The sequence below is a fragment of the Phaenicophaeus curvirostris genome, chromosome 12 (genome assembly GCF_032191515.1).
Source record: "Phaenicophaeus curvirostris isolate KB17595 chromosome 12, BPBGC_Pcur_1.0, whole genome shotgun sequence".
Lineage (NCBI taxonomy): Eukaryota > Metazoa > Chordata > Aves > Cuculiformes > Cuculidae > Phaenicophaeus > Phaenicophaeus curvirostris.
This window is the reverse complement of record NC_091403.1, coordinates 9669445-9682855: the sequence shown is the minus strand read 5'-3', so window position 1 is coordinate 9682855 and position 13411 is coordinate 9669445. Positions and strand designations below refer to the sequence as shown.

The 13411-nt window shown below is 38.9% G+C and overlaps 1 protein-coding gene across 1 annotated transcript in view; it reads left to right on the top strand.

The window, feature by feature from the left end:
* AGBL1 (AGBL carboxypeptidase 1) overlaps positions 1 to 13411 on the top strand; it is a 278150-nt gene that overhangs the window by 149029 nt on the left and 115710 nt on the right. The window contains exons 19-21 of the mRNA XM_069867250.1: positions 2446 to 2575; positions 7289 to 7420; positions 10598 to 10774. Of these exons, the coding sequence (XP_069723351.1) occupies positions 2446 to 2575; positions 7289 to 7420; positions 10598 to 10774 (439 nt within the window). The remainder of the gene's footprint in view (positions 1 to 2445; positions 2576 to 7288; positions 7421 to 10597; positions 10775 to 13411) is intronic.

Genomic DNA, 13411 nt, shown 5'->3' with positions numbered 1-13411 from the left:
TGTGAACTGCAGAGCTGTTGACATGCTGTGTGGAAATTCTGCTTGCGTATGAGTAATGCACCATAGTCCATGGGCCACAGCAGAACCAGATCCTGCTGTAGGACATACCAGTGTGTTGTCACACCATGTACTTGGCTTTCACATGTGTTAGAGTTTATTAGAAGTTTTTCTTATATGCTTTTCTATCAGATCATGAGATCTTTTTGTATGTTCTGAAGAAATAAGCAAATTTTTTATAGAGGCTTTTAGCTTAGTCTAAGAAATAGTGAAATAAATTTGAGCCTGGGATTGGTTTGACATTAATGTGTTTACCAAATCCTTTTATGAGTAGTTTTTGGTTGTCACATTTCTACTCCCCTGTATGTTTGGCTTTGTATGTTGGAGTCTTCCAGTGTGTACCAAGGCACTTTAGCAGAGGGACACATGAAAGTGATTTGAGCAGATATAAACTAGTGTCAATCCCAACAGGAAAGGTGTGGGAAGTAGGTGGGGTTTTTTGTGAGCAGTAAAAATATTGGAAAAGTATTTCTGTAGGTCTGAAATAACAAGACTTGTTTTTTTTTTTTCTTGATGTTAATTTGAAGTATAAGAGTAAATATCCAGTTTTCTATCTTTTCCCCAGAATGGAAATTTTTTTATTTTCCGTTGTGCTCCCTTATATAACTATGGTGCAGGAAGACATCCCATGCTTATGTTAGCCAAGTGTTTGGGCCTTACTTTTTCACTAATCATGTTGTGGAAAGATGAGTTTTGGAATCCAACCCAATGACACAATGTGGACTTGCACCTGTTGAAAGGGAGCAATGAAAGTGCACATGTTCTTGGCAGAAATACAGCTGCTAATGTCAGTTGAGCAGCTTTTGTCCTGAAGATCAGGAAGACAAGGAAAGTTGAGCCAAAAGGTAACTTAGTCTGAAGAGCCTTCAAGAAACTTGTAATTTTTTTTTTTTTTTAGAGAATTTGGTAGAAGCAACACAGCAGTATTCTCAGATTTCCCATGTGTTAGCTATTGCTAATGTTTTCTGATTTGTTGAAGGAGTAACATGGGAAGAAAGAAGGGAATTCAGATAAAAGTGAAGCTACAGTAAGCTTGGAATGGATCTTGTGATGTTGCCAGAAACCCCAAGGTGGCATCAGAGACCTTGTTTTTCTAGATTAAAATTTATGAAGTATTCTTAGTGACTCTTATTATTTCTTTGTCTTCCATTGTTAACTGATTTTCTATTGTTTATACGTTTTTTTGTGTATACTTTATAACCCTTTTTCTTCAAGCATCACTTCCAAGGCATTGATAACGCCAAAGATGCTATATGCAACACACTCTAGCTGCAGTGCAAACTCTGCCAATACAACAAACCACACACCCAGGAACATGTTTGTACTTTAATTTGTTCTAGGAATCTGGCAAAGCAAAGCTGGATGCAGCTTGGTAGGCAGAAATTCACCCAAGACTTAGGATTTTTAATTTTTTCTGGAAGCACAAGCCGGCACAAGTTACAGTGTCACTAGAAGCACGCTACTGCTGAACTGGTTAGTATGGGGATGACCTGCCTTGATCTTGTGTTCTGGTCAGTTGATTCCTGAATTTTATCAGCACACCACAATTTGAAAATTGTGAACCAAATTGTAGAAAATCCTTTGAGGAGTGTGAGAAGGCTCCAATCTACACACAGTCACTAGCAGGGGAGATCACTTATTTTTTGCTAAATTGTGCAGTGATGTACTGCTCTGTACAGTAAAGTATCCTGCACAATCTTCTGCTGATTACTGAGTCAGTAACAGACTATGTTCAAGCCAACTAAGAGAAACATTTTTTCAGTGCAAATCTGGGATGCTTATATAGCTTTTTATTCAGCCTTTACGGTGAAGCTAGGTAATTGTTCTACGTAATGATGTAGCATGCATGAAGATCTTCTTGATGTGCTTTAGATAGCTGCATTTCTTGTGAGTGGGGAAGCTTAAATGAGATATTCAGCTCATCTCATTTAAGTGCATTCATATTTCAGACCGGTCGAAGAGATTCAAGTGCCTGTCTTCAATTAGAATGAGTAGGAGCTAGATGTGCTTGTTTGCTGTGGAGATTTTGAGAATCCTGTGCTCTATGTAAGCTGAGTGAATTTCGTAGATAGCACAGAATTTAGAGTATTTCAGAAGACTTTTTGTTTGTAAATAGTCTTTTGATTTGTACGTACTTAGGTAAAGAAAAAGCTGCATTTATTTTCAGTACTGCAACTACATGAACCTTGGAAGGAAAGGCAATGATAAAATTCATCTGCTATAAGCACGTTTGGAATATAATACAGGCTATTGGTACATTTCAGCCCGATGTTCAAAGTCTTTATATCTGTGTTCTAATTAACATTCCCTGTCCTCTTGCCAGAACTGGAAAGTTTTTTGAAATCAGCTGTTGTGCCTAACCTGTGATGTGTTGCTTTCTGGTTTCAGCCACCGTTGTTCATTGAGTGGAGATGATCTGAACAGACAGTGGTTGACACCTAATTCCCAGTTCCATCCAACTATTTACCATGCTAAAGGTCTTCTCTATTATCTGCGCAGCATTGGCCGGGCTCCTCTGGTAAGTCTCTTCTAGGATCTTTTGTGAGTTACTATTTATGGATTGCTTACAGTAGTGGTGTGAACAGTTGTTTTAGAGCTAGAAAGATTAGGATAGCATCATGTGCAGTTACGCTTTTATCTTACAGAAGTGTTTTGAAAGTCTTGGATACTTATTACTTACTTTATCTTACAACCAATAACTCCAAACTTCAGAATCTCTGTACACCTGGAATATAAATGAGAAACTGAATTCCTCAAAGCTCTTTAAATAGCCTCAAAGTACTCCAACTAATCTGAATATTATGAGTAGCTTATTGCTGTCTTCATGGCAATGATAAGAGAAATTCCAAAAGGATTTAGTCTGAATGGACTGTGCAAAACCCCATGTTGGAACAACGAATGCAATCACAAAACCTCAGAAAGCAGTCCTCAAAAAGTGTCAGTTTCTGGGCTGCTTTGGTCACGGGAAGAAAATGGCTGGATTTGAGGGGTACAACTAGAGATGAGACTTGTCTCAAAGCTGCAGCTGTTATAGTACTAGGATCCACACAATCTGCTCAATCTTGTTGCCGAGCAGAATAAAAAGATGGTTCTGAGACCTCAGGAGGAAAAACACAGGGAGGTTCAAATATTAATGAACAAGTGTGGTTACACAGACTGGCAGGTTGGCTGCTGATAGCTACAGTCAGGCAGGAAATGTCCAAAGACAAAATTCTCTCTGAGTTTGATGAGAGAAGTTCCAGAGAGGTTAAAATGTCTATGATTTTCTCTAAGTAAATTCTTATATCAATGTATTTTTTGGCTCAGGCAACTGCCCTGAAGTTCAACTTTGCAGCCTGAGGAATATTATGGAAACTCAACTTACAGTTAAGAATTTACCCAACAACACTTTGGTTTGGTTCAGAGCAGTGTAGGATCAGTCTCATTTTACCCTGTTATTTGTTATCTGGCCTTTTTTAATGCACAACTATCTCTATCATATCTATGTGCATAATGGTGAATGGACGCTCAGTTTTCATGATTGCTGAGTGAAGGGAGACTATTGTTCCTATCATCTTCCTCACTCACAGGCTGCATGTCAGACTTGGTAAACTGGTTCTTCTTTGCCTCTGAAGAGTACATTGATTGTAGTTTATACATGCTCAAAAAAGCCTTTTCCCTCTTCCAGAAAACAGCTGGGGTTCTTTTTTTTAAAATTTTTTTTTTATTACCTCCAAGATTCCATGGCGCCAAGTTCACCAGTAGACAAATTATTTCTGTGAAGTCATTTAGTTTCATTTGTCCTGGGGATGCACAAACAGATTCTTCAAAGCAAAGAAAAGCTGCTTGAAAGAGAAAAGGAAAGAACTTTAAAGTTAACAGCCTTTCAAACCACAGCCACTTTAATTGGTAACCTCTATAGACAACAACCTGCTGCGTGCTGATTTTTTTTTAACTACTTTTATTGGCTCTGGGAACCCTGGCAAGACAAGGAATTGGATTCATTGTGGCATTGCAGTCCTCTGCTGCATGCGATCTCCTTTCCACTAAGAGCAGCAAAGCATGAGTGTTGGAGGCCTTGACCTTTTCTCTGGAAGCAGACAGGTCTAATGGGGAGAGGAAAGTTGCTCTCTCCTTGAGTGTTTGTGGTGAGAAACTGCTATGGTTTAGAAGTTTATGGTGGACAATGCAGTTGCCACATGCAACAGGGAACCTGCAGCGTGTATGGAGGGTCTGAGCTGCAGTGAAGAGTGGGATGCCCTTGGAGGGGACAGAAGGATCTTCCTAGGGACCAGGAGGCACTGAGCAGAGTTTGCTGCCATTGAAAGCATTAATTCAAGGCTGTAAACAAGCATCTACCTCCAAGGATGTAGCTAATTATAAGCAAAAACCACTGGGTGTGTTTACCTCAAAACGTTAAGATTCAAAGTCCTGTCACAATGCTATTAAGGAAAAAAAAAAAGAGACTCTACAGAAAAAAAAAAAAAAAAGTTCTGTTTTCCAAGAGATTTTCTTGCTTTCCCTTTTCTATTGCACTTAAAAAGTGCCTGGTTCTGTGACTCATGGAGGGAGGGTTGTTTTTGAGTTAGAAAGCAGTCCTTACCTTTCAGATGATCAGTGCTGGCTTCAAATATCTTTAAATAGATACAAATTTGCATGTGTGTCTTGAGTCATATCCCAGTGAGTTTAAGTCTTAAGAGTTTGACCTGTTTATGTGTATGGGTGTCCCAGCCACACAGAAGGATGGGTTGAAGAAAAAGGACTGATAGGTCCCAAGTTTGCTTAGTGTTTGCCCAGGTATATACCAGAAAAATTCTCTGTAGGGTGCTTGAAATACAAAGTATAGCTTAGCCTTGGCTGAGTGGTGAGCCATAAGCTACCCTGTAGTGTGAAAATGATGTAGAAGAATGCATTATAAAAAACAATTAAGAATAAATGTTGGGAATTATGGCAGTATCCAGCAAACTTAATTAAAATGTAGCTTTATGCAACTTGCAAATAGAATGAAAGCATTTCCAGTAGCACTAATGCTTCTGCTGTGGAAGATGAGAACAATCTGTGAAAGAACTCATGGTCTGAAATATCAGCTGGTTTACAGAACCTGGCTTTGATAATCCTTTACCAGTACTGAAGTCTCATTCCAGACCTGTCACTAAAGACTTATCTGCAGGTTTCTTGAGGTGCAGAATTATAGACCTGCTACTGATCAGGCAGCCCAGCTATCTGATTATCTGATCATCCCTGTGTGGTTTCTGATATGTAAAGTAATATTTTAGGCAGATAATATGCTGTGTCTTTCATGTGTTGGTAATTCTGTAAATTGGCAGGTAATTGATACCCAATTGAGCTGGGTTCTCTGCCTTGAAATGAGACAAAAGCTATAAAATCCTCTTTGAAATTCATAGGAATAAATTTTAGGTGGTACCTGTAGTTAACCTAAACTATGACTGTGTATTGCTGATAGCTTAGATGAAACACTAGCTGGAAAAATATCTGTCATTAAGAGAACTACTAAAAGCAGCATTTTGGGAGAAGGTGTTACAAGATATTGCTTACTTCAAGTGCTGGGGCTGCATAAACCCTTCAGAATATACACATAGCCCAAGGGGGCTGAGCCTCTGAAGACTGCAATGCTGAGGTTTTTTCCTTTGGAAGTTAATGCTGGTTGTAGGTTTGCTGTTTGTCTTCCCCTTTCTGCCTTTGCTGTGTGGCAAGGGTAGAAGTAAGCAGGAGCAGTTATTCCTGGGTAGGTTGCTGTTCACATGCTCCAGGTGTGGAAAGTCCGTGCTGCAGGGATGGGGATGTGCCATGCAAAGAGAGTAAGAGGTGCAGGAAGGAAAGCTGACAGGTCAGAAACCGAAAGAAGGAGCAACATATATACTATGAAATATGTATAACTGTCCGCCTGACTAGGAGCAGTGAGGTGGTTCTTTATGCATGTGTGTCTTAGACTCTCCAGTATATCAACCTGCTATTTGTTAGAGGAGCTGGAAGAATGTAAATGCTCAATTCCTAGACAGTTAAACTCCCTGACTCGCTGCAGCTAAACTTAGTTACTGTATAGCTGGTATATAAACATACTAGGGTAAAACTTGTCCTAGCAGTTGGTGGAAGTAGCTTATCTACTCCATCTGTTTCTCCTGCTTGTATGTGTATTTATATGTAAGAATATATTTTTTTTTGTCCCATATTTCTTCCCCATCTTTCTTTATATTAATCCACAATTCTTCCCTGCCTTTCTACACTCGTATTTTCTCTCTGACTAAAGCCCCAGAAAACCTTTTTCAATGAGATCTTGAAGCTCCTTTCTACTCAGTGGTCAGTGCTTGTTTAAAATGAACCAATTCCTTCTCTTTAGAAATTCTTGTCATTACATTGACAGATTTCTGAATATTCCTGATAAAGACACAGAGAATATATGTAACAGCAGTGTGTATATCGACTTCATATCTCAGAGGGCAGTAAGATTGATTATTCTTTAAGACTTGGGTCAATATTTACCCCTTGGGTCATTAAATTGTGATTTTCATTTCTATAGGAGTCGATATCTGCCTATAAAGGCAATCAAAACTTCCGCTAAAACTGGGAATGTGCCTTGTGCCTGGTTTATATGACAGGTGACATAAGAGAGATGGATTAGATAGGCAGATAGATTAGTGTGGAATGAGATTATTGCTGTGAAGATAGGTCATGTTCTGTGCTTGGTTTCCAGGAACTCATGCGAAGTTCTGACAACATTGTGCAATACAATTGTGCAATTATATTTTCATGAAAATTATGTAGCACAGGTTTTCAATTTAAAAATGATAAAGTGATGATTAATTGCTTGGGAAAGCACAGATTTCAAATCTCATGAGGATAAAGCTGGAGTTTAGGAGTTCAGAAGTAGAAAGAGCCTGACAAATTGCTCTGTTGTTATATCATAAGTTACCATGAACCCTTAGGTTCCTGAGTTGCCATGGATTCTTGCGCAGGTGTCATGTTTATTTCTGCTGCAGACAGAAATGCACTAGTCTTGACTCTGGATCCCTGAGATCATGTCAGGTCGAGTAAATAAAGCAAGATAAAATTGACTAACAAAGTTTGACACAGGTTATAGGCATAGCTGAGAGCCTAAGTTACTCTGAAGAGACCTTAAAAAAACCATTAACACCCCCCGTTCCTCCATCATCACTCCTATAGTGCTTATTCTGAAGAACCAGGAAACTTTTTCAACGTTCAAGACTTTATCTTATTTTTCCTCTTTCCCCAGGTATTCTGTGACTACCACGGACACTCACAGAAAAAGAATGTGTTTCTTTATGGCTGCAGCATCAAGGAGACCCTGTGGCAAGCAGGCTGCATGGTTGACACAGCAGTTATCACAGAAGATGTTGGCTACAGGGTACGTTTGCTTTGTTCCTTTCTGCAATTACTGGTGTATATGAGCACCTGCACAGCTCTTCAAGGGCAAAGCTGGCTCACAAATTTTAGAGGTAGGTACAAGCTTACCCTACTCCAGAGGAGTAAAGTTCCGGAGGGTCTCAAATATGTATAGTATTGTCATGCACAGGTATTAGTTAGAATAGTATTGTCATGCACAGGTATTAGTAAGAATATTGTTAGTAGGCAGGTCCCTAGTTATTTAATTTTAGTAAGATGCTGAGTTATAATCTTTAGCCACAGGCTAATAGGACAGCCATATTTTTGTGTGTTTTATAATTTCTAAAAATACATACAGTTTTGTCTACCTATACCACCATAGTAAGAAAATAAGTAGGAATTACATAATGATAACAGCAAACAGCAATATGCTCCTGTCTTACTCAGCTGAATTGCATTGTCACAAAGTACTTCTTGTCCCACTGAAAATACCAGAGAATTCACAGGTGTCAAACAGATCTAACATAGTGGAGTTGCCTCCACAACTCGTGCTCGCTACTGTAGCTAGGTAAACTTTTCTGGAATTAGACAGAAAAAAATACTAAAATCTATTGTATTTCTACTTCATGTGAATATCTCGTTCATAAAACCATTCTCTAGTTTTCCTGCCTGTCTCTTTTGTGTCTCTTTTCAATGATATTTTTCTCTTAAATGACAAACTTACATGGAAAAAAAGGAATCTTATAAGCTATAATTATAGTCTTAAAATAAGTTAATGTCACAAAATATTAATTATGGCCTCAAAATGATTATAGAGGCATAGCTTGGTTTACTCCAGCCCGGAAGAGGTTGAAAAGTCATTTTCAGTTTACATCTCCACAAAATTCTCACTACTTCAGCACAAATACTAATTCACCTTCCATACAGTTGCCACACCTTCCATGTTCATCTCATGGCATTGCACATAGTATACTGAAAGTTTCCTGGAAGAAAGTGCTCAGGTATTTGCCATGAGGGGTCCCTGTGGCAAACGGTATTTCACAAAGAAAGCAAGGTGGCTATTTACAGTCAGAACATCTTTTGCTGTTTTTTAATTCAGAGAGCTTAAGAAGGCTGAGGACAAACAGAATTCAAATGCTGCTTTCAGCATCTGGAGCCCGTCTTGAATCTGCAATGAAGAAAGCAGGAGCAAAGCTCCAAGGTTGTCCAAGAATACTCTGCAGCCATCCTATAAGACTTTTTTGTGGTTCAAAACCTCTCTTTTGCACAGAACAGGAGATGGATGCCTGCCACAGGTCTTGCCTGGGGGTCACGTCCTTCCTTCTTAGGCTGGGAAACTGGATGCCCAGGAGAACACATCTACAATTGCAAACTGGCAGATAATCATCCCTGTCTCAGATCTGCTTCCTTATGTGTTTGCACAGGTTTCTCTTCTGCCTCCTGTACGTTGTTGGGGATTAATCTGGCCTATACGATTGATTTTTCTCCTTTGGAGCAGGGACCAAATACCCCAAGAGAGTGTTGGTTTTGGAATGGCTTTTGCCTCATAGGTCATAGACTGAACTGGAGTCATAGATTCTAGCTCTTGGCAATATACAAGAGTAAGAGTCTTCATTACCCTCAAATATTTGGTGGCTTTGGGTGGCTTGCACATCATTGTCGTAGCAAAATCCAGCTTGAAGACTGGTCCTTTTGATAGCCATTTCAGGCCCCTTAGACAAGTCTCTGCACAAAAGAAATATAATTCCATTCTATTCTAATAGGATTGGAGTTTTACGGACAGGGTCCTGTGTGAGGGGAACAGCTTCCTTTGCTGTTGTTCATGCTAAATCCATCTGTGCTTAAGAAAGGGAACAGCCATGCTGCTGTATTATGATAAAAGCATCCTTTAAAAGGGTGTGTTTTCACCCTTTCAAAATATATTACTGAAGGATAATTAACAAGAAGAATAAGTGGAGAAGAAAGAACCATTAGAGTGAAATCCAGTAAACACTGGTAAAATGAAAAGAATATTAAATTCAGATTTGCTAATGCTCTTAAATGAGTCCTGCATACAGAGACATTATTGTTACCTGCCAGTGTTTTTATTTAATTAAATGTAAAAGATTGATTATGCATATAATTTCAATTGTTTTAAAAAGCTAAACTGAATTAGGGATCTGATTACTGTATTTGACAGAATATATTTTAAAAAACTGTGTGTTTGTTCAGATAAGGGTAGAATGAAAATTAAATGAATGTCACATGCAGTTTAACAGGATCTCATGATTGTGCTAAGGCTAATAAATATCTGTGATATGTTTCTACTGCATTTTTAAAATTCCTGTACAACCCAAATCCAGGAAAACCTGGAAGCACTGCATGAAACCATCCTATTTTGTGATGCCCATCTAGCAAATAGTGCTTTGAAGGCAATCCAGAAATGCTGGTGACAATCTACAGCAAGCAGTCGTCAAATTTAAACATTTCTCTGTTTCATACACCCACAGGAAAGGGTGTGCTGTAGTTCTTAGAAGCACGCTGGAAATCCTGGCTTCAGAGCAGGACTTGTGGCGGTCTCAGATTTTAAATGGCATATCTTGCTTTGTTTCAGCTTACCACACCTCAGTTTTTTTCATCTGAAGAATGGACCTTATAGATCTTTATGTCTACACCTTATTGAAATGGTAAAGTCCATCGACAGCAGTAGCTAGAATATATTGAAAAATGAAATTCATTCTTTGTTATGGGGATGTGCATGGTTAAGTTGCTTGCAGGAGAGTTTGAGTTCATCCCATAGCTGAATCCCTTGTCAAATTGTGGATGCATGATGGGAGGAGATGTAGTATAGCTACAGAGGGGAGTATGGAAATATCAGATGCAGCACAACAGGAATGTCAAAACAACCTGAAAACTCTGTAAGTGATTTCAACAGTCCCAAACTACTGGGAGTGGGAATGTTTGATTTTGAATGAGATATATGAAGCCTACTGGATATTTTGCATTTTAGTCTTTAGGAGGAAACAAGTATTAGAATCTGAGGATTTCACAAGGGATGGACATAATGTATTGGTTGGAGCTCTCAGTAACTCCATCTTACAGGTAGATTTGATGATCTACACGTTAAAAGACGCAGGTATCTCTGTATACGGATGTATGATGCAAACATACATACATCTGTTCAATTAATTTTCTTATCACTGTTGATATTTTCTCATAGACTCTTCCTAAAATCCTGGATAAAGTGGCCCCTGCCTTCGTCATGAACAGCTGCAGCTTCCTGGTGGAAAAGTCTCGGGAATCTACAGCCCGCGTGGTGGTATGGAGGGAAATTGGTGTGTTGAGGAGTTATACTATGGAAAGCACATACTGCGGCTGCAGCCACGGCCTCTACAAAGTGAGTAAATCTTTCAAAGAACCTTGTGCCACCCTCCTCTTAATGTACATTTCATGAACTTGGAAGGGTAAAGCAGAAGAGACAGCCATTGTATTGATGCTTAGCTTTCTCTGCTCTCTCCAGACCCATGTGGCCATGCTTTTGTTTTAATTCAGTGGAATTTTTCCATAATCCGTGACTCTTTCACATTCCATGCCAGGATAACAGAGTCCTTGCTCCGAGGTTCCATTCAACCGTGAAATAAAAATAAACTCCAGACTGGAGCCAAAATTATTGGGCTGAAGGAAAGGAGTGTTTTTTAGATGATACAGGGCACTTATCCTCATAAGGGCATTCACAGTGTTGTAAAAAAAATGTGTTGGTGGGCGATATGGACTTATTTGAGCCTATTTGTAAGGTAATTAACTTGAATACTAGTGGCACCCTTCTCTGGTACGGGCTAACTGCCTAGGCATTCACTTGGCTAAATTATAAGAGCCTGCATTGAGAATCCTGCATTAGGAGTTCCTTGTTACTGACAGCCAAAAGTATCTAATCTGAGGCTAGTTTTGACAGCTGTTGAAGAGATTTGCTTCTGACTGTGATCTAGATAGACCCGTATTCCACGTGAAATGAGGTTCCAGTCTTGGTAGGAAGGACTGTAATCATACTGAATGCATCAGAGACATCAGTCTGAGATCTGACACTTTTTAAGTGCGCAAGATGAACTCCGGTAATTGCATTTGAGGGATCGTAATTCTCCGTTCACTCAAATGGTGAATTCCTTTCCCTTGTTCCTTTCCCAAACTTGTTGCTCTCACTCAAAGGCTTCCATATTCTACCTCATTTCTCCCACTAGGGAGCAATCCTTATCTATACAGCATTAATAAGCAGCTAAGGATCCTAAAAGACCCCTAAGGAGAGAGCCATTATTACAAATAACAATTAATTAATAAGACAGTCAAATGATTATCTTTGGAAGCTCTATACTAATCCTTTTACCTCTCTATAGAATGTAGCCAGGAAGTACTCAACTGCTGTTTTAACCATGCTTACTACACAGTCAATTCCAAGAGAGGAAAGGCAAAAGGGAAAACTAGCAGACATTTAAGGAAAGAGAATATAGTTGCCCTGGGCATTACATCTAAAACTCCCTACCCCTGAGAAGTGCTAATGGGTTTTTAATACACGCACCACACATCAAGACAAGAGTTTTGAATGTTTTTGAGACAGTGGTGGAAAATCTACCTCAACTGAGGTCACTGAGAGAACTCCTTGTGATCTGCACAGAGAAAGATTTCCCTTGTTTCATAGATAACTGCAGGAAGACCTAAAACCAGTGACACATTAGATTGTATCAATATGTAATGATTTGTTCTCCTTCAGTATCTGTGAGTTCTTTAGCCCAGATTTGCTTGATTTGTGCCGCTAAATGCTTGAAATAGTAGGAAAAGAACATTAGATGCCACATTCGGATGTTTCATTTAAGCACTGTGCCATCCACAGTGTCCCTTTATTAAACAGTAAAGGCACCAAAAATAAGCAGAAACACCTGATGCAGGTGGCTCAGGATATTTTTTTTTCATAGGTAGTCACTGAGGACAAGAGCTAGTTGATATTTGAAGGTTTATCACTAATGACAGAATCCAGTGTTCTCATGGCCTGTAAGGAAGCTTGTAAGCTATGAAATAGTTCTGAAATTGCCTTTCTGAACATCCTGAAAAACTGCGTCCCAGTTGAATAATTTGGTTAGTTTTTTGAGGTCACACGTATTTTTTTTTCTTTGTTTAGGATTGTCATTCATCTCAAAGTGGAGGATACGCAAATACTCCCATGAGGGGGCATTTCTTCATCACTTCATCATAAGGATAATAGAAACACTTTTAGCAGTTTCTGTGATTCAGGCAGCTTTCAAGTATTTCCATTCATTTTTCCCAAGCATGCTAATTACCCCACTTGTTAATATCAAAAATGAATATAATTTCTTATGTTGGCATTTATGCTAGAGCAGCATTTAAACACAAACTATTTCTCTCAAGTAATTGGTATTAATAGGCTGTTTCCTCTTCCTTTTAGCAGTCTTTAGATGTTGTTCTTGTTTGTTTGCTTTTTCTTACAAGTGGGTTATTTAGGGTATGGACTTGACAGGCTAACCTGAAGATTCTATTGCATAATACCATTTAATACTCAACTTCCATCTATCAAAGCAAAATTACTTTCTTTGTATCTGGAGCCCCTGAAATTATTCTTGTAAACTGGAAATCAATCCTATAAGAGGTCATGTTTTTCTAGATACTTCAACCTGAGTTCTTCACTTTTGGACCCTCAAGTTGATATATGTGTAAACAATAGTCTGAGACTAATGCTCATGATGGAGATGTCAGCATCCTACATTTAAATGTTTGTAATTGGATTAGTAGGTTTGTGTTCAACTCTGAATAGAATCAGTTTCTTTATTGCATAGGATTGATCTCCCTGTAGGGATATATCCAGAATCTCCCCTGGACAAGATATGCCCTTATGTTTTTGATACTTTTATACTCTGAAGTACAGTACAAACAGCAGCTAGGATTTAAAACGTCTCATTATATGCACCAGAGGGTTCCCAGTCCATCATCATCAAACAGATCAGTGGGTCAAATTTCTAATGGGGCATAG